The sequence below is a fragment of the Mus musculus genome, chromosome 14 (assembly GCF_000001635.26).
Source record: "Mus musculus strain C57BL/6J chromosome 14, GRCm38.p6 C57BL/6J".
Taxonomy (NCBI): domain Eukaryota; kingdom Metazoa; phylum Chordata; class Mammalia; order Rodentia; family Muridae; genus Mus; species Mus musculus.
Window position 1 is genome coordinate 122,732,705 of NC_000080.6, and position 22,215 is coordinate 122,754,919.

The 22,215-nt window shown below is 41.2% G+C and overlaps 1 protein-coding gene and 1 long non-coding RNA gene across 8 annotated transcripts in view; both read left to right on the plus strand.

Moving 5' to 3' along the window:
* Positions 1-22,215, plus strand: part of Pcca (propionyl-Coenzyme A carboxylase, alpha polypeptide) — a 405,580-nt gene that overhangs the window by 248,340 nt on the left and 135,025 nt on the right. For 6 of the 7 annotated variants that reach the window (NR_153443.1, XR_383133.3, XM_006518432.3 and 3 more), the window contains one exon: positions 5,198-5,300. Coding sequence is in view for 4 of the 7 variants with exons in the window: in XM_006518432.3 (XP_006518495.1) it covers positions 5,198-5,300 (103 nt within the window). In the remaining 3 variants the exon portion in view is untranslated. Of the gene's footprint in view, positions 1-5,197; positions 5,301-22,215 lie in introns of those variants that run through there. The other variant, XM_030247609.1, reaches the window with a different exon arrangement.
* On the plus strand, positions 16,310-20,377 carry Gm46489. The gene is made up of 2 exons (XR_001781478.1): positions 16,310-16,709; positions 17,353-20,377. It is a non-coding gene; the product is annotated as a predicted gene, 46489 (long non-coding RNA).

Below are 22,215 nucleotides of genomic sequence, written 5' to 3' on the forward strand. Positions count from 1 at the left end.
TATAAAATAAACTCAAACAAGTCAATGGCCTTTCTCTATACAAAGAATAAACAGGCTGAGAAAGAAATTAGGGAAACAACACCCTTCTCAATAGTCACAAATAATATAAAATATCTTGGCGTGACTCTAACTAAGGAAGTGAAAGATCTGTATGATAAAAACTTCAAATCTCTGAAGAAAGAAATTAAAGAAGATCTCAGAAGATGGAAAGATCTCCCATGCTCATGGATTGGCAGGATCAACATTGTAAAAATGGCTATCTTGCCAAAAGCAATCTACAGATTCAATGCAATCCCCATCAAAATTCCAACTCAATTCTTCAACGAATTGGAAGGAGCAATTTGCAAATTTGTCTGGAATAACAAAAAACCTAGGATAGCAAAAAGTCTTCTCAAGGATAAAAGAACTTCTGGCGGAATCACCATGCCAGACCTAAAGCTTTACTACAGAGCAATTGTGATAAAAACTGCATGGTACTGGTATAGAGACAGACAAGTAGACCAATGGAATAGAATTGAAGACCCAGAAATGAACCCACACACCTATGGTCACTTGATCTTCGACAAGGGAGCTAAAACCATCCAGTGGAAGAAAGACAGCATTTTCAACAATTGGTGCTGGCACAACTGGTTGTTATCGTGTAGAAGAATGCGAATCGATCCATACTTATCTCCTTGTACTAAGGTCAAATCTAAGTGGATCAAGGAACTTCACATAAAACCAGAGACACTGAAACTTATAGAGGAGAAAGTGGGGAAAAGCCTTGAAGATATGGGCACAGGGGAAAAATTCCTGAACAGAACAGCAATGGCTTGTGCTGTAAGATCGAGAATCGACAAATGGGACCTAATGAAACTCCAAAGTTTCTGCAAGGCAAAAGACACCGTCAATAAGACAAAAAGACCACCAACAGATTGGGAAAGGATCTTTACCTATCCTAAATCAGATAGGGGACTAATATCCAACATATATAAAGAACTCAAGAAGGTGGACTTCAGAAAATCAAATAACCCCATTAAAAAATGGGGCTCAGAACTGAACAAAGAATTCTCACCTGAGGAATACCGAATGGCAGAGAAGCACTTGAAAAAATGTTCAACATCCTTAATCATCAGGGAAATGCAAATCAAAACAACCCTGAGATTCCACCTCACACCAGTCAGAATGGCTAAGATCAAAAATTCAGGTGACAGCAGATGCTGGCGAGGATGTGGAGAAAGAGGAACACTCCTCCATTGTTGGTGGGAGTGCAGGCTTGTACAACCACTCTGGAAATCAGTCTGGCGGTTCCTCAGAAAACTGGACATAGTACTACCGGAGGATCCAGCAATACCTCTCCTGGGCATATATCCAGAAGATGCCCCAACTGGTAAGAAGGACACATGCTCCACTATGTTCATAGCAGCCTTATTTATAATAGCCAGAAGCTGGAAAGAACCTAGATGCCCCTCAACAGAGGAATGGATACAGAAAATGTGGTACATCTACACAATGGAGTACTACTCAGCTATTAAAAAGAATGAATTTATGAAATTCCTAGCCAAATGGATGGACCTGGAGGGCATCATCCTGAGTGAGGTAACACATTCACAAAGAAACTCACACAATATGTATTCACTGATAAGTGGATATTAGCCCCAAACCTAGGATACCCAAGATATAAGATATAATTTGCTAAACACATGAAACTCAAGGAGAATGAAGACTGAAGTGTGGACACTATGCCCCTCCTTAGATTTGGGAACAAAACACCCATGGAAGGAGTTACAGAGACGGAGTTTGGAGCTGAGATGAAAGGATGGACCATGTAGAGACTGCCATAGCCAGGGATCCACCCCATAATCAGCATCCAAACGCTGACACCATTGCATACACTAGCAAGATTTTATTGAAAGGACGCAGATGTAGCTGTCTCTTGTGAGACTATGCCGGGGCCCAGCAAACACAGAAGTGGATGCTCACAGTCAGCTAATGGATGGATCATAGGGCTCCCAATGGAGGAGCTAGAGAAAGTAGCCAAGGAGCTAAAGGGATCTGCAACCCTATAGGTGGAACAACATTATGAGCTAACCAGTACCCCGGAGCTCTTGACTCTAGCTGCATATATATCAAAAGATGGCCTAGTCGGCCATCACTGGAAAGAGAGGCCCATTGGACTTGCAAACTTTATATGCCCCAGTACAGGGGAATACCAGGGCCAAAAAGGGGGAGTGGGTGGGCAGGGGAGTGGGGGTGGGTGGATATGGGGGACTTTTGGTATAGCATTGGAAATGTAAATGAGTTAAATACCTAATAAAAAATGGAAAAAAAAAAACAAATAAGAATATGAAGTGACTGTAGTTCTTTTTTTTTAATTAACTATTTATTTACATATCAAATGCTATCCCGAAAGTTCCCTATACCCTCCCCCTGCCCTGCTCCCCTACCCAATCCACTCCCACTTCTTGGCCCTGGCATTCCCCTGTACTGGGGCATATAAAGTTTGCAAGACCAAGGGGCCTCTCTTCCCAATGATGGCCGACTAGGCCATCTTCTGCTACATATGCAGCTAGAGACAAGACCTCTGGGGTTATTGGTTAGTTCATATTGTTGTTCCATCTATAGGGTTGCAGACCCTTTCAGCTCCTGGATACTTTCTCTAGCTCCTTCATTGGGGGCCTTGCATTCCATCCTATAGATGACTGTGACTTCTGTATTTGCCAGGCACTGCATAGTCTCACTCGAGACAGCTATATCAGGGTCCTTTCAGCAAAATCTTGCTGGCATATGCAATAGTGTCTGGGTTTGGTGGCTGATTATGGGATAGATCCCCGGGTGGGGTAGTCTCTGGATGGTCCATCCTTTTGTCTTATCTCCAAACTTTGTCTCTGTAACTCCTTCCATGGGTGTTTTGTTCCCTATTCTAAGGAGGAATGAAGTGTCCACACTTTGGTCTTCGTTCTTTATTTTCTTGTGTTTTGCAAATTGTATCTTGGGTATTCTAAGTTTCTGGGCTAATATCCACTTATCAGTGAGTGCATATCAAGTGACTTCTTTTGTGATTGGGTTACCTCACTAAGGATGATATCTTCCAGATACATCCATTTGTCTAAGAATTTCAGAAATTCATTGTTTTTAATAGCTGAGTAATACTCCATTGAGTAACTTACCACCTTTTCTGTATATATTTCTCTGTTGACAGACATCTGGGTTCTTTCTAGCTTCTGGCTATTATAAATAAGGCTGCTATGAACATAGTGGAGCATGTGTCCTTATTACCAGTTGGAACATCTTCTGGTTATGTGCCCAGGAGAGGTATTGCTGGATCTTCTGGTAGTACTATGTCCAATTTTCTGAGGAACCGCCAGACTGATTTCCAGAGTGGTTGTACAAGCTTGCAATCCTACCAGCAATGGAGGAGTGTTCCTCTCTCTCCACACCCTTGCCAGCATCTGCTGTCACCTGAATTTTTTATTTTAGCCATTCTGACTGGAGTGAGGTGAAATCTCAAGGTTGTTTTGATTTGCATTTCCCTGATGATTAAGGATGTTGAACATTTTTTCAGCCCCTTAGTCCAGTGCAGAGACATGGATGTTACAGTGGCCATGGGATACAGGTGCGGAGTGAGGCAGTAAGCACAGGAACACTCCTGCTACCTTGACATAGCCATTGCCTCCCTTTCTTCTCTCCTTCCATGCTTGCAGGCCTTGTCCTTAGGAACTCTTGCTTACTCTCACTCTTCTCTATGAAGCTCTACTCTCTGATCACCCAACAGTGTCTTCCAAGTGGTTTTTGCGTCTCTTGTTTTCTTTTGTAGGATTTAAGATAGTCATCATTAAACATATGAAGTGGCCTGTCCAATACCAACAGTCTCTTCACCTGTTAGCCCCCCTTCACCAGGCTCTGTAACTAGAGGGGACTTAAGCATCACAGTTGTTATCACTATGATTTTTTTTAAATACCAGATAATATACACTCTTTTGAAATTTGAGAGGTTTGAATGAAAATATAACCTGCAATATTAATTTTAGGTTCATGACTGAAGCTAGAGCCTAGATACTAAAAGGTGCTAGTGTTAATAATACTTCAAAGATAAGAAGAATATAAATGTGTGACCCTAGGGTTAATTCTGAACTCCTTACTTTTAAAAACAAAATTATAGGAAATTTTTGTGTTTCTTTCCTGGCAGCTTGACCTACATTTTCTGCTCCATGTAATACCAACCATACATTTATATGATAAGACTAGCTTTGTTTAGAGCTTTGACAGCCTTGGGTGGATTCCAGGGCTTACTGGAAAGCCAGGACTAGAGAAGACAGAAGACACAGGCTGTGCACAAGATGGAAACCATGACTGTCCCTGCCTGGTGTTCCATGGCATGGTGCCAGTCACTTAGTTTTTATGAAGTTGTAAGTTACACAGTTTACTGAAGCTTAGTTTTCTCTTCATGGTTTTAGTCTAGCTGATATACTAAGGTAGTTTTTTTTTCCAATTTCACTTTATGGGAGAACATTCTATATAGTTTTACAAGTAAAGCATTCTTTTTAAAGAAATAAACTTTATTATTGTGTGTATGTATGTGCCTGTGTGTGCAGAGGTGGGAAGTGTCAGAGAGTAACCTGGAATCCTTTCTCTCCTGTTATCTGTGGATTCCAGGGACTGAATGTAGGTCCTCAGGCCATGGAAGCACCTTTATTCCCTTAGCTCTCACCACCTTCATTCTTTACTACATTGTTAGTCGTATCGAATAGGGAGAGCAAACAAGCCCCAAGTTCCTACACCACGTTATGTTGACTGATTAATTTCTGTCTTAGAAACTTAGCACATTTGTCACCGTGATTATTTTACTATAATTGAGACATAGCTTGAGTAGTTAGCAAAAAATAATAGTACTTAAAAAAAGAGTAACTTATGAAGGACTGTCACAATTCCACAATTCAGGTTCAGAACACGGGGCAAGGATGGCATGAATGCCCCCACAGAAGAGGCAGTGGTTCCACAATTACAGCAGACTGATGGCTGTTGTTTTTTGAGTGTCTGCCTTTTAAAAATCTCTCCATTTATATCTGGAAGCTGCTTAGTCCAAGGGTGGGATTAGTGCAATGAAATGTGAAGTGTGGTACTCAACGCTCTTATTCCACACATCAATGTTAGAGGAAATTAGTTTATTGATAGAGAATAAAATATAATTAACTCTTTTTCTTTCTTTCTGCTTCAGAGTACCAGTTATTAGGCCTGATGTGGCTAAGTGGGAGCTCTCGGTAAAGTTACATGATGAAGATCATACTGTCGTGGCATCTAACAATGGGCCGGCATTTACCGTGAGTTTTGCTTGTTTTTTGCTAGATAATCTTCCATTATCTAGGCAAATTTAGAACATTTTTAGCCTCTCTGGTGTCTCTTCATAGTCTCCAGCATAGCTTCATGTTTGTCTATATGAGCTGAATATAAAGGGGACTTTTGGTCCTTTTATGCTAATTAGGAAACACATTTCTGGATTTAGCCACATTCTAAACTACTCCCTGGTTCACTTTTCTTTAGTATTCATTGAAAAGTCATAGGTTTGGTTTTGTGATCAATTATCACTCCAGTCTGTGCTGGATGTGCTAGGGGCCAGAAGCCTTGGATAGATAGTGTCATCTTGGGATTCCTGTGTGATATTCTTGAAGAAAAGCTTACCTCCTGGTGCCATTCCCTTTCTTATGAGGAATATAAAATCTCTGTGAAACATCCAGGACAGAACTGTAGTATTTTAAATTCTGGACTACAATGAGCACAGGCCACTCAGATTTCAGTGTTTATACCATGGTGTGGATGATACATAAAATCTGTGACTCAAGTTCACTGGACAAACACTGAAGGTTTGCTGATTAGAGTGTAGCTTTGTGTGTTTTCATGAACAAGAAAGTGGCTGCATTGTTAGCATGATAACCCTTTACCCACAATCTCTTCTGTGATTTAGTTGCTTTGAGATACATATTGTTTGGGGAAACAAATGACTTTTGACAGAAGAGCAGAATGGAAACCAAAATAATGTAATTTCATTCTAAATCTGATGAGGCTCCAGGGGCTTGGGAGGTTTTTAGTCTCCATGAACACACACAGTGAGAATACTATCCAGTCTTTCAAAGTATTGAGCTCCAAGATGAGGAAAATCAGTTGAGTTTACTTATAATAATTTTCTGGATTCCAAAGTCTTTCTCCTTCTCTCTTATGCAACACGATATAAAACTGGTTAGGACAGCACAAGAAACACAAAGATTAGTGTGTTCATTGCTTTAAAGATGAAGAACTAAATTTATTTTGAAGACCAGTTTGAAGAAAAAGGTCTGAGTGGTTTTGATGTGTAAAAAACTGGCTTAGAAATGTGGTTCTTCAATGACAGACATCTGAGCACTACACATTTACTTTTAAGTGTTTGCCTGGTGTTTGCCTGACTAACTTCTCATAAGTGATTCTTAGGAATAGATAATCTTTCCTACCAGGCCAGTGTCAGCAACCTTTGTAAAGACTCTTCAAACTACTACTTAAGAATATCCAGGTTTGGACTGCCAGCTCAATGGGTAAGGGTTCTAGCCTCACCATCAAGATACCATGGCAGGTACTCCTCCCCACTCCTTACCCCTGCTATCAATCAACCAACATTACAAAAAATATCCAGAATCTCTAGACTACCCATAGTTTACAAATGTAATCTTTGTACTAATGAATACAAACATCTAAATGGTCAAAATAATACTTAGCTTTGCTGGATGGAGAATAATTTTCCACTATCTTAAAAACTTTAAAGTTAAAATTTAAGGTTAGCATATAAAGTTCTGGCATTCCTTTTAATACTATCATTCATACTTTGTTGAAATTTCTTTGTCTTTCCTACTGCCTTCCCCCACTTTTCCTAGTTCCCTTCCACACACCCAGTCCTCTTTGTGCTATTAAATTCTTTATAGTTCATTTTCCTAAATTTAGTTCAGTTTCTTTTATTAAGAGAACAAAAATACTTTCAAAAAGCATAAAATTGCTTCATTTAAATTAAAATTAGAGTCCCTTCCATCCTCCTAATTTCATGTTATATGTTATATTGTATCTAATACAATTCAATTTGTATTAGAATTTAAAAGGCTGGGTTTGGGGGTAAAGCAGTTTCTAGTAAGCATGAGGCCCTGCATTCTATTAAATCAGCAGCAGAGGCCTACTCTGGAATGGCAGCATGAGGTGTTCCGTGGAGCCACTCTTCAACAAAATGCCATCATGTGAGAGTGGTGAAAATCTCCATCTGTAACTGCTGTGTGGTTGTGTGTAGAAGACTGGAAGGCATCAGCCAAGAAACTATCACGAAGAAGTGAGTTCTGCATGGTTGCAAACTCAAATCAGTTAAATATCTCCTCATTTGCAATGGTAACCCCACAGGGACAACAGTTCCATTAGTCTACAAGTGCAACACAGAAATCAGAAAGCACACATGGTGACATGCACAAGTCGTGAAGCACACATGGTGCAGTGCGCAAGTCTTTGGTAAAGGATGAAGGAGGGACACAGCCTCCTGGTTATGAACTGGTTAGAAAGACACAGTCGTTGCTTCCTTATGATCTAAAGACTCCCTGTAATTCCTGAATTGAGCCAAATTTTTGTCAGACCCTTAAATTCATGTGAAAGCATAAAGATGTAGGATTGTCAAAATTATCTTTAAAACAATGGATTAGTCACATTTTTACCCTTGGTGTACTGAACTGGAGTAAGACCCTTACATCAGGGCAGACAAGTTGATTACTGGGATAGGACTAATTCTCTAACCCTTTGTAGTCCTGAGAACTTGGGGTGTTCCCAAAGCCATAAGATAAGCAAACATGTAGTGGTTCCATTTAGGAGGTGATGATGTGTGTGCTGGGTACTGAACCCAGGGCTTTTATACCTAAAAAGCATGTGCTCTACCACTGAGCTACATCCCTACTTCAAAGTGATGTTCCATAGAGGCACTAAAATGATTCAAGAGAGGAATGGATAATCCTTTCTGCAAATAGTGGGATATCCATATACAATGAATGAGGTTGGATTCCTTCCTCACACTGAAGGTAATATGCAAAATTTAGGCAAAATGAGTTTAATCCCTAAAGGAAAGAGCTAAACCCTCTTCCTGACTTTAGATGTTACTATATTTTCCTAGCATAAGCAACACAGGAAGGATGAATAACATTTATTAAAATTAAAGTATCTCTCACATAGGAGCTGATGCAGAGGTCATGGAGGGCTTGCTCTCCATGGCTTAGTCAACCTGCTTTCAGGTTGACCCCCCAAGCACCATCAATCACTAATTAAGAAAATGCCTTATAGGTTGGCCTACAGCCTGATCTTTTGGAGGCATCTTCTCCATTGAGGCTCCCTCTTATCTGATGACTCTAGCTTGTGTCAAGTTAACATAGAACATAGAAGTAGCTAGGGAGCCCATGCCTGAATCTGCTTGGATGGCCAGGAACTGAAAGTTGGATGTCCTAGAGACCTTAGGGTAAACCAAACACAACTGATGACTACCCCCTCCAAATCCTAATGATATTCTGCTATACTCATAGATCTATGTCAAGACCAATCATCACCCAAGGTTTTTTCTTTTTTTTTTTTTGATTATTGTATGGTTTTTTTTTTCCATTTTTTATTAGGTATTTAACTCATTTACATTTCCAATGCTATACCAAAAGTCCCCCATATCCACCCACCCCCACTCCCCTGCCCACCCACTCCCCCTTTTTGGCCCTGGTATTCCCCTGTACTGGGGCATATAAAGTTTGCAAGTCCAATGGGCCTCTCTTTCCAGTGATGGCCGACTAGGCCATCTTTTGATATATATGCAGCTAGAGTCAAGAGCTCCGGGGTACTGGTTAGCTCATAATGTTGTTCCACCTATAGGGTTGCAGATCCCTTTAGCTCCTTGGCTACTTTCTCTAGCTCCTCCATTGGGAGCCCTATGATCCATCCATTAGCTGACTGTGAGCATCCACTTCTGTGTTTGCTGGGCCCCGGCATAGTCTCACAAGAGACAGCTACATCTGCGTCCTTTCAATAAAATCTTGCTAGTGTATGCAATGGTGTCAGCGTTTGGATGCTGATTATGGGGTGGATCCCTGGCTATGGCAGTCTCTACATGGTCCATCCTTTCATCTCAGCTCCAAACTCCGTCTCTGTAACTCCTTCCATGGGTGTTTTGTTCCCAAATCTAAGGAGGGGCATAGTGTCCACACTTCAGTCTTCATTCTCCTTGAGTTTCATGTGTTTAGCAAATTATATCTTATATCTTGGGTATCCTAGGTTTGGGGCTAATATCCACTTATCAGTGAATACATATTGTGTGAGTTTCTTTGTGAATGTGTTACCTCACTCAGGATGATGCCCTCCAGGTCCATCCATTTGGCTAGGAATTTCATAAATTCATTCTTTTTAATAGCTGAGTAGTACTCCATTGTGTAGATGTACCACATTTTCTGTATCCATTCCTCTGTTGAGGGGCATCTAGGTTCTTTCCAGCTTCTGGCTATTATAAATAAGGCTGCTATGAACATAGTGGAGCATGTGTCCTTCTTACCTGTTGGGGCATCTTCTGGATATATGCCCAGGAGAGGTATTGCTGGATCCTCCGGTAGTACTATGTCCAGTTTTCTGAGGAACCGCCAGACTGATTTCCAGAGTGGTTGTACAAGCCTGCACTCCCACCAACAATGGAGGAGTGTTCCTCTTTCTCCACATCCTCGCCAGCATCTGCTGTCACCTGAATTTCCAAGGCTTTTTCTGACAGCTGATAGGAGCAGATCAGAGACCTAGAGCCAAACATTAAGCAGAGCTCAGGGAACTTCACAGAAGAAAGGAAGGAAGGATTGTAGGAACCAGAGGGGCTGAGGACACCAGGAGAAGATAGCCCACAAAATCAACTAAACAGGGCTCATTGGGGGCTCACAGAGACTGAAATCATGGAACCTGAATGGGTCTGCACTAAGTTCTCTGCACATGTTATAGTTGTGTAGCTTGCTGGTTTTGTTGGGGTTTTTTTGAGATTCCTAACGTGGAAGTCCAGGGTGTCTGACTCTGCCTTGGAACCCTTGGAACCCTTTTCCTCCTACTGGGTTGTCTTGCCCAGCCTCAATATGTGGGTTTGTTTGTGCCTATTCTTATTGCATCTTGTTATGATATGTTCAGTTGATATCCCTGGAATGTCTACTCTTTTCTGAAGGGAACCGGAGGAGCAATAGATCTGGTGGAGAGGAGAGGCCGTGTGGGAACTGAGAGGAGTGGAGGGAGGGTAAGATGGAATAAATTAAAAATAAAATTAAAAGTGAACCAAAAAAACCTTCCAGCTGCCTGAACAAAGGGAAGTGTGTGCAGGAAGATGAAGTGTTTGGGAGGTGTTACCAGTGACAACCTAGAGCACACTCACGTGTGAGTTTACTAGTGACAACTTATTGCACACTCACAAAGTGTGAGCAGGGACTTGGTTCCCATCATAGCTAGAAAACCACACTGGAGTGTGAGAGAAAAAAAGCGTTGAAAGTCAAATACCCCTCTTTAGCGTTTAATGTGTATGTGTGTGTCTGTGCACCATGTGCATGCCTGATGTTCACAGAGGTCAAAACAGGGTGCCCACATCTAGAGACTGCCACATCCGGGGATTCATCCCATAATCAGCCTCCAAACGCTGACACCATTGCATACACAAGCAAGATTTTGTTGAAAGGACCCTGATATAGCTCTTGTGAGACTATGCCGGGGCCTAGCAAACACAGAAGTGGATGCTCACAGTCAGCTATTGGATGGATCACAGGGCCCCCAATGGAGGATCTAGAGAAAGTACTCAAGGAGCTAAAGGGGTCTGCAACCCTATAGTTGGAACAACAATATGAACTAACCAGTACTCCCCGGAGCTCATGTCTCTAGCTGCATATGTAGTTGGCCATCAGTGGAAAGAGAGGCCCATTGGTCTTGCAAACTTTATATGCCTCAGTAGAGGGGAATGCCAGGGCCAAGAAGTGGGAGTGGGTGGGTAGGGGAGTGAGGGGGAGGGTATGGGGGACTTTGGGATAGCATTGGAAATGCAAATGAGGAAAATACCTAATAAAAAAAATAAATTAAAAAAAAGAGGTGTCCAGCTTCCTGGAACTGGAGTTACAGAGGGACATGAGCAACCATTTGGGTGCTAGGAATAGAATATAAACCCTCTGAAAGAGCAACCAGTATTCTTAACCTTTGAGCCATCTCTCCAGATCCCCAGAGACATCCTTACTATGTAGGAAGTTTAATTTCTTAAAGAGTATTTGCTTTGTGTGTACACTCACATATGTGGACGTCAGAGGGCATCGTGGGCGCTGGTTTTCTCCTTCACCGTGTCCCAGGAGTCAAAATCAAGTTGTCAGGCCTGGGAAGTGCCCTGACCAGCTGAGTCGCTTCACCAACCCCCAACCAACCTACACCATATAAAAAAAATTCAAGTGTGTGTGTGTGTGTGTGTGTGTGTGTGTGTGTGTAGGTCAACTTTTGGGAGTTGGTTCTCTCCACTCTTTGGGTCCTAGATATTGAACTTAGATGGTCAGGCCTGGCATCAAGAACTTTCTTCCAGTGAGCTATCTCATTAGTCCTGTTTTTTTGTTTGTTTGTTTGTTTAAATTTAAATTTAATTATTGTTATTGTAGGAAAGTGCACAGTGCATGGAGGTCAGGGACAACTATCAGGACTCGGCTCTCTCCTGTTACTAGTGTCCTTCCATGGTGGCTTCCCAGGGCTGAACTTAGGTCATCAGCCTAGTATAGCAAGTGCATTTTGTCCTTAACCACCTTGCCAGCCCTAATTCCTTACTCTATGTTTTCTTAATTTTACTCTTATCTGTGCTCACAGTGGTTTGTAGTTATATTGTGGTTTGTAAAGTTAGGTTAGCCTATTCATAGATGCTTTGCTGAAACAAATGCTTACCTGGATCTGTTTTTGCTAAGACCTCATGCTGCCCTATGGATGAGGGCATATGCCTCACTCCTTTAGTTCTTAGAGTTCCCCTGATGTGTAAATGCTGCTGGGCACAGAGAAGTTCAGAAGCTCAGGCTCAGAGTCATAAAGGAGTAGATGATTTAACTCTGCTGGACCATGGACACAGCATTGGTAATGTGAGGGCTAGTGATCTGAGAAAAGGTAGCTATTGTGCCTTTATATCTTTGGCTAGAAATGCAACTCAGACCAAATACCCACCTAGCAAGCATGCTGTCCTGAACTTAACCCTTACCACCACACACAAGTTTAAAAGCGCGTGTGTGTGTGTGTGTGTGTGTATGTGTGTGTGGTGTGTTAGCTTGAGCTAGCATTTGTGGGCACACCCATGCTAGAGCACAGCATTGGCTTCTCTCATTCTACCATGTGGGCCCCTGTGACAGAACTCAGGTCCCCCAGGCTTGCTGGAATGCAGCTTTATCCTCTGAGCCATCTCACCAGCACTCCATTACTTTTAAAAAGTATTTATAAACCTTGCTACTACTTATAAATGTTAATATTATGATAATGATTTTTAGCAATGATTACATGAATTTTATACAAGTAATTATATTTTTTCAGAGTCTTTTGAGGTTTGACAAGAGCATTCCTACCTAAAGAGTTTAAACTCTCATTTTGTTTTCTTAATAATGTTCATTATGGTTGATTCAAAATGATCTTATCTTTGGATGCCTGTGGTGGAGGGAGGGAAATGTTGTAGAGTATTCATATCATTTCAATTACCACCCTGTATTTTTCTTCACAAAGAAAAGATACAGTGATGAACAAAAGGATAAAAATAATAATTACATATGGATGCATAATAAGAAACAATTGCATACTCCTTGTGTGGTATTTTCCTTCTCTGATATTACCAACCTTTCCCCCTTTGCTCTGCTACTATATATGTCTAGACTTCTGAACTAGGAAGACATTCCACCAGCTTGTTTTTATATTTGAAGAGCATTTTGGAAATTTGGTTTTAAAGCAGAGCCCTGTGAGCAGCTTTGTAAGATGCCATTGTAAAATCCGGACATTAATTGGATGAACTTAGGATGCCTATTAAGTGATTTTTAAAAAATAAGACCATTTTTAAAAAAAGACTTTAGTCTTATTTTATGTGTATGGTGTTTTGCCTGCATGTATGTATGTCTTGCACCCTGGTACTTGAGGGAGAGTCACACCTGAAACTGGATGGTTGTGAGCCACCATGCGAGTGCTGGGAATTTAACTTGGGTTTTCTGGAAGAACAGCCAGTACTCTTAACCACATAGCCATCTCTCCAGCCCCCTTGCCAGTTTTAAAAAATGTGAGCATCAACCAAGGAATCAAAAATGTCTTTAGCAAGGTCATCCCATCTCTGTCCCTTTATAATAGAAGGAAGTGCTGAGGGATGTAGCTACTGTGGCTTTCCTATCCTTCTAGAAATGAGCTATTGCCACATGCACTGATTTACTTTTTTGGCAGATTTTAGAAAGGTCTTGGGCCATGACAATGACATTAGTAAATAAGGCCAGTTAACTATTAGAATTTATGGCAACTTTTAGCTTCCTCAACATTTAAAAAAAGTATTTACAACTCAAATCTATGTATGACAAATGAAGAAGCATTGTACTTCCTGTAGAAGATCAAATGGTGTGATCTGGTCCAGGGAGATGACTTTTGCTTGTGATAGAAAATCAAGATCAAGTTTTTAAGTTAGCCGACATACTTAAACTTTTTATTACTTCTGTTCTTCCTTTAATGTGAACTAAATGCTATGATCATGTGAACTGCTTGTCAGACTGAGTGTGGGTGTATGTGTGTGTGTGTTTGTGTATGTGTGTGCGAAAAGTACAAACAGATTCTAAATGAAGCAGAATTTGAAAAGCTACATTTGGAAGAAATTATTTTCTAACAGCAAATTTTTACTAAGTACATCGTGTAACATGAAATTTACTCAGCAAAATGAATTTTCTTGAAAAAAATTTTCCAATTGAAAAATATTAGTAGGAAAATAAATCATTTTTTCCTTTTTCAAGATATTCATCAGGAGACATTGCCTGTGTCCTGTTTCTGTTTTGATCTTTTTTTTTTTTCCTAAATTTTCATTGAATTTGTTCTTTGGTTATCTGCATACACACCATGCATTTTGGTTACTGTCGCTCTCACAGTTGCCTCCCTCCCTTTACCCCTATTACCCATCTCTGCCTCCCTACAAGTCCTTTTCTATATTAATTTTTATAAAAATTCCCATATTTTTGATTAGCATATATTGTGTTAGATATAATTGTCACATTTGAAACAAAATGAAGTTTTAGACACCTCCTGTCCCCCATTAATGTTATACAAGTTAAATATGTCAGGTTGTCTTTCCCAGAACATTCCATGTAGGGCTATGTGGAGAGCCAGCAGATGGGAAAAGCCTCTAATTTAGGTGGAAATGTTCAGAGATGACTTACAGTGCAGAGTGTGTGATTGGCTCCTGCACAGTGAGAACATTGACCACCGTCTTCAGGCCAGCTCAGGGTGAGATGATGTACAGAAGCCATCTTCATATACAGAAATGAAAATAAATGCTGATATGTTATAGGTGCCTTGATATAAAACACACAGGAAGCAATTGGACAGGGGGAGTCTCCTAGTCAGGTCTTCGGGGCACACTGATAATCCATTTATCCACAATCAGGTTGGGCTACACAGCAAGACCTTGTCTCAAAATCACCCAACTGACCAACACACATAAACCCAAGTGTCACCTCAATTTATGTTCAAATGTAGGGGGTTTAAGAGTGTGTCCATAGAAGTATTGTTTGTAACTGCAGAGAATTCAAACAGCTCAAAGGCTGAGTGTGTTGATAGTTAAATATCTGTGGAAATGTCAGAACACTGACATCCTGTGCAGGTGATAAAAAATGATTATGAATCCGTTTTACATGCGGTTTCATTAAGTAGTAAAGGCAAAGTATATTCTTTCGTAGAAAGAAAGAGTATGTTAGGACTGGTGTGGTGGTACATGTCTTTAATTTCAGGAGTTGGGAGGCAGGGCAGGCACATCTCATGAGTACCAAGCCAACCCAGGCTGGACAGTGAGATTCTGTCTTGAGTAGGGTAGTGATAGGGGTTTGTGTCTGCTTATTATGTGACCAGAATGTCTTCAGAAGAAGCCACAATGTCTTCTGAACCAATGTCTTCCGAAGACATTCTGGTCACAAAATAAGCAGACACAACAATGTGGTAAATGTAGTTGTTGCCCTGATGTTGGGAAGCCAGCTGCATGGCTCCATACAATGCCTAGGCTACCCAGATAAGTGCTCAGATAAATTTCTGACTCATTGGAGAGTGACTGGGCATGGGCATGGGACCACAAAGTGTAGTTTCTGAACTGTCTTCAGCTGGAACTCTGAAATTGAAAGTAGATTCTACAGACCACAGAGTAGTTGGAGAAAGAGTGAAAACATTTTTAGTTCCTCTCTGTGATGCCCCCCTTTTCTTCTTAGGTGTAGAAACATCTCAAGAGATGCTTGTTTGCTGATAGCACTCTGAAGATTGCTCTCAGGCTCCCAGAATTCATAGCTTTACTGATTGTGAAAGACCTCAAGTATTTTAGGGAGTAGAGTGGCTTAAGGAAGGAAGTCCCAAAGTCACTTTCTGTACCACTGTCACTTCATACCCTGAGATCCAACAAGCCAACAAATATCTTTTTAAATCAGACACAGCCAAGTCAGCTTGATATCTGATGAAGAGGGTCAGATAAACAAGGCTGTGGAAAAATCAAGCCTGAAGAGTAACTCGCACAGCTTGATCTGTTTATATTTTAAATGTAGCCTTTCCAGTGGGTATCATAATCTGCTTTTCAGCCAGAAGCCTGAATTTTCATAAAAATGTGAGGCTCCTGCCCATGTAATCTGGAAAATTGCCCGTCTAATTGGGAGCAGGGCTGCACCTGCACCCTCTTAAATGGCTCAGGCATGTGGTGCTTAAGAGCCAAGTTGCTTGTTATGGTGCTAAGTGAGGAACAAAAATAAGCTATAGACCTTCAGTTCCCACTACTCTGGAGATGAAAAGCACTAAGTGGGCTTGGTGGTTACCGTATTAGAGTTGGCAAATACTGTGATTAAGACTTCAGCTGGGTGTTAGTATTATGTTCAGGTTTCTGACACTCTCTGAAGTATTTAATTTCAGGTAAAATGCTTAATGTTGACACAAGATATCCAGCTTTAGTTCAGGTTATTTAACTTTATAACTGTTATAAAATATATGCAGTAGTATGGTTGTATCTTTAGATACTGACTGAATTTTAACAATAAAAATATTAACAATTATTTTGTTAATTTTGCTTATGTATATATTTTTCATCACATTTTTTGTTCTTATGAGATAGGGTCTCACTGTGTAGCCCAGGATGGCTTTAAACTTGAGCAAACCTATAAGTTCCCTTTGTGCTGAGATTACAGGGGTCATCACTATTCTTGGCTCAATTTTCATATTATATTTTTGCATCTCAAGCTTCTTGACAAATTAAATGAACATGGAAACCATCTGTTGAAATGCCCTTGAGTGACTCAGCCACCAGATACACTGTTATCATTCTGTCATCATCATAGTTGCAGTGAGTGTCACCATTGGTTACTGTGTCCTATGACATAGAGAATAGAAACAGTGGTCATCAAGACAGGTGATATTTCTGACTTGTTAGCTCTGTTGAGGCTGACAGGCATATGAATGATGACAGAGAGAGTGGGTGCAATGGAGAATAGGTAGGGAATCCTCAAACCTGGACATGAACATGGGTGCAGGCTTTCAAAGGGAAGCCAGCCAGCTTGAGACCTGCAAAAGGGTGGTTGGTGGCACAGGGGATGAGGTCACAATCTTGAGGGCTTATGTAAAATGTATAAAGAGAATTAAACTGAGGGAATGGATGAAACTGTGTGTATGTGTACGTGTGGCATCTGGGGCCAAAGGCAGGCAGGGGGAGGTGGGATTAAACAGCCTCCCTCACACCTGTGGATGCCACTTGACCTTGTGGGCCTTTGGGATTGGTCTGAAAGGCAGTAGAGATCACAGAAAGCTTTTCTTCAGGACACCTGACAGTGATCTGGGTTAGAAGGACCACTGTGTTTCCCTTCTAAGGAATAAGTTAGAAAGGCATGATTGGAGTTGGGGAGGGCTGTGCATGGAGGAGGTGTGAGTCTTATGGAAGGATATTGAGGTACAGAGACAGTAACAGCCTTTCCAGCATCAGAAGTTAGTGGCAAGTAGGCATTGAGGTGAGAATCTGGCTCTGGTTCTTGAGTTCATGCTGTAAGCCATCTCAGCACAGCTCTGTGATGAAGACAAAGAGGAGCTCAGGGTATCTGTCAGCTGGCTGAATGACAGTGACATTTGCTAAAATGTGTGCAGAGGAATCAGAGATAATGAAGGTGACTGCAGACCTGTTGGAAGAACCTGGCATTGTCCACTGGGTTGCTGTGAGTGAAGTTCTTTGGCCCAAGGGTGTCCACAGAAGTTTGACTGTCAGTTGCACAGAAACAAGTTGAAGGATGGGAAATAGAGAAGAGGCCAAGGAGGCGTCAGACCTGTGGTCCACCAAAGATGTCAACAAGGGATAGGGAATACTGGACAAAAAGCAATGTAAAGAACCAGAGCACCCTGGTTCAAAGCATTGAAGCAGCGGCAGAAGAAGGAAAACTGAGCTGTGTCCATTTCAATGGTGTCATGAAGACAAGATGGAATATTGAAGTTGAGATAGGAGGAGTGTGCATGAGTGACTCATAAGAAAGGTGAGTTGGGTGTGAAAGAACACACATCTTAGTGCTCAGGTAGGACTCAGGTGGGGCTTTCTTAAGGTGAATAGTGGGGCCACAAGGAAGAAATGTTTGAAGATTAAGAGGTGGGGAGAGGTTGGAGGAGGTGGAGGTGGAAATGGAAGTGAGGGAAAATATCAGTCTATCCTCCTCTGGAGGCTGCTCTGATGGAGAGGACTAAAAGGAGGAGCGTGGTGGCCATGAAGTGCTGCTTGACACTGGAGAGAAATGACTTCCACAAAAGAGGCTGAGGTGCAACATCTTCTGAGCTTCTAGTTCAGGAGTGTGTGCAGCATGAGTTGTGTGCTTAGATCTTGGACAGGAGGTTGGTCCATGTGCCAGAGGACAGGTGTGTGTGTGTGTGTGGGGGGGGGGGGTAAACACAGCACAACCTGACAGCAATTTAAGGCTATGGGTTTCTATTTTATTCTAAAGTTATTTATCATTTTGGTCATCTCTTATATGCAAAATATATTAGGTATGTTGTAGAGAATGATACTGACCAACAAAAACAGTGTTCAAATTAATATGTTGTAAAGATGGCATGTTTTGATTACTGTTGTATTTTTAGTAAACTTACTTGGTTGCTGTGGGTAATTCAGGACCTCACACATGCTGTGGAAATCAGTGTCACTAAGCTATCCTGTCAAGTTTTGAAAAATATTTACATTGAAAAGTATATGGATCTTTCATATTTAATTAAAATTTCAACATTGTTATTAGCAAAGTTTATTAGGGCCTAATAGGTTAACTTCTGACAGTGTATTTTACCTTACCGTGGTGAGATGAATTTAGTTATTTTATACTTACTTTGTGTGTGTGTGTGTGTGTGTGTGTGTGTGTGTGTGTGTGTGTATGCCTGTCTGCCTGCCTGCCTGTCTGTCTCTGTATATATCCCACAGTGGTGGTATGGGAGCCAGAAGACAATTTTTAGAAGTGAGTTTCCTCTTTCTATGTAGGTTCTGGGATCAGACTCAGGTGGCTATGCCTGGCCACAGCAAGCACCTGGAGAGTCATCTTTCATCCCCTTCAAATGCATTTTTACAGAGTATCATGTAATCACTTTTGAAGACAAACTCCAAAATGAAATATGTTTAGAATTATAAAATGCTTAAATAACTTTAGGTTACTGAAAGGGTATGGTGAGCACACTTGTCAGGAATGGAGAGATGCCCAGTAGTTAAGAGCACATACTGCTCTTAGAGAAGACTGGAGGCTATTTCCAGCACCCACATTAGGCCGCTCACAACCACTTGCTAACTCCAGCTCTAGAGTATCTGCTGGCCTCTGCTGGCCTTGCAGGGCAACTGCACTCATGTATACATCTCTTTATACAGATATACACTCACACACATTATTGGGAAAAAAAAAAAAACAACCCACAACCCTATATTCTTTGTGTGCTAGATAGTTTTATGTCAATTTGATACAAACTAAACTCATTTGAAAAGTAGGAAACCCCAATGAAGAAAATATCCATAAGATCTAAACCCATAGGTAATTTTCTTAATTAGTGATTGATGGGGGAGGACCCAGCCCATTGTGGGTGGGCTAGTGGTTCTGGGTTCTATGAGAAAGTAGCCTGAACAAGCCAGTAAGCAGCACCTCTCTATGGCCTTAGCATCAGCTCCTGCCTCCAGGATCCTGCCTTATTTGAGTTCCTGGCCTGACTTCCTTTGATGATGAACTGTGACATGGAAATGTAAGGCCAAACAAACCCTTTCATCCCCTCAACTTGCTTTTTGGTCATGGTGTTCTTCAAAACAATAGAAACCCTGACTGAGACAAGTTAGTACCAGGATTATGGGATATTGCTGTTACAGACATGACCATGTTGCATTTGGAAGGATTGTGGATGGACTTTGGAATTTAGGGCTAGAAAAGCCATTGAGTGTGGAGAGTTTAGTGGACTGTTCTATAGGAGCTTTGGAGACAAGAATGTTGAGAGCAGTGCATAAGATGGAAGCCTGGTTTGTGAAGTTTCAGAGGGAAGTTTAAAGACTCTGTTAGGGGCCACTTGCTATTTTGAATTAAGGTTTGGGGTTCTGATCAGCTGGGGCTGAGGAGTCAGCTGTTATCACCAAGAGACTAGCACTGCTGGTGTGAAATGTGTGCCTTACTGACATTGATGCTGGTCAGCTGGGACCTGAGAGATTAGCAATGATTAGGAATAGCCCAGCATCATCGGGGTGAAATCTTCTTGGAAGTGTTTCCTGAGATTCTGCAATAAGCTGTGTTTCAAGTGTGTCCTGGCTTCCTTTCAGTGATGGACAATGCTATGGAAGTGTAAGCCTAATAAACCCTTTCCTCCCAAGTTGCTTTTCATCATAGCAATAGTAACCCTAAGACATTTTGATATTTCAAATTTCTTCATACTCTAAACAATAAAAAGGACAAAGTAAATGTGTTAATCTAAAGGGTTTAAATGTGTATTTATGTGTTGTGAGCACATGTCTCTCATGGGACCCCTTGAGGGAGTTGGTCCTCTTCTTCCTACCTAGGAGGTCCTAGGGATTGAGCTCAGATCATCAGGTGTGGAATTAAGGATCTTTACTTGTTAAACTATCTCAGTGGCCTTGATGTTTTATGGTATTGGATTTTGTTTTTTAGAAAAAAAAAAACTAAAAGTTTTTGTCTTCCATAAAGAATGTGATTTCGGGGTTTGGAGTGCTTGCTGTGCAAAGCTGATAAACCTGAGTTTAATCTCTTATGCTATGGTGGGAAGAGGGAACTGATGCCTGAAAATTGCTTTGACTTCCACATGTGTATCCAGTACATGTGCACCCACACTCACACGATAATAATAAATAACAATTTAAAAAAGAACAGGATTTCCATTTTTTAAAAGTCAAATCTGGAGAATATTATATTCAAGCTAATTAGTTTTGATTGTACAAGTGGAAAAAAGTAACCAGCAAAGAAAATGCAGATTAATACTATATTTAGACATCAGAGCACCTGGAAAGTTACCAAAAAATTAATTGACAGAATTGGTCCCATGTGTAAAGACTTCATGTGAGAAGGAGAAAACCGCGTTCTTGTGACAGCTGGCTCATCTGAGTAAATCACCTGCTTATCTAGAGTTTTTTTCTGCAGCCCATTGTAGTAGAGAAAATGTATCTTTTTCTTCTACCCTTCTAAGCCTCAGCTGGGCCCCTGTAACAAAAGGCAAGTTAACAAGGGGGAAAACACATACATTTATATAAAAGCACTTGAGCCTGACACAGAAGATTTCATAATGAAGTGAAGAGACAAAGAAAAGTTCTAGACTGACTTTAAGTCATGAGGCATGGGGACTGCAAGAGGATGAGCTGTTTAAACTAAGGGTGGTAGATGGGGGCAGTAAGCAGCGCTTCCAACAGAAGGATGCTCTTGCCTCTCTGCAGTGAGGAAACTCTCTCCCGACTTGCTTCAGGGAAGGTCAGAGAGTCTTTCCGGCACCTGTGATTTCTCTAATTCCTAAAGCTTAAAATATTCCATATGCCAAGGTGCATATTTTGGTGTAGCTTATGTCTACCCCTTTGGCTATAGAGCGAGCTTCCCAAACTTCTAGAAGCTGTTACAGCTGCTTGTGCTTATGTATGTATTGTGTATTTGGTTAATTTAGTTACAAAATGTATTTAACAACATTGATAATCAGGACATTTAAAACCTGCAATCCATACATGCTGGATTGGTACATCAGGCTTATAACTTTGACTTTAGGAGGCCGCTGTGAACTTTGTTTCATTCAGCTACTTTAATTTTCACACTTCACTTTTTAGTGAAGTTTTTCAAAGGTTTTACTGCTTTGCTATGCTGGAGCCCACGTCTTGTGCTAAGCAGGCACTCTCCCCTGCAACTGGACCTTCATCCTCTTTGTGTTTCTTATGCCAGACTGTACCTGGCTGGCACTCGTGGGAATCGAATGCACAAGTTGATTGCAAGCTGTACTTTTTGAGTGCTGGTGTGTTCCCTTTTTGTATAATAGGGTAACTTCTCTTACCAAGTGTGAAGTATTTGGTGTATATTGCAGACAGTGTTGAAGTAATGACATCAGCAAACCATCTGCCCTACTCTTTGCTATGCTTCGCCTTTCTCTCTGTGCTAGAGGTGTGTGCTTGTGTGTAGGCTTTCATCCTGTACTGGAAAGTTCCCTTTGAGTTGGCTTTAATTTATTCATATGTCATGGGATGCCTCAAATTTGGAGAGTAGGGGAAAGTGGCAAAGAAATTTTTAGTTGTGTTAGAAACCAAGCTTTATTTGAAACTAAGCTGTGCCTCCCTGAATCCACTTTTGAAGAAAAGCACCACAGGATGTATGCAGACCTGACCAGAATCTAGCTTCTATAGGCCAGTTCTTCACTTGAAAGAGCACACAAGGGCAGGAAGGTGGCCCAGTGATGTGCTCATGATGACTGAGTGAGTGCAATCCCAGAAACCAGGCTCTCTTGCTGGTGAAGCCTTGCCAGTCATCTGTC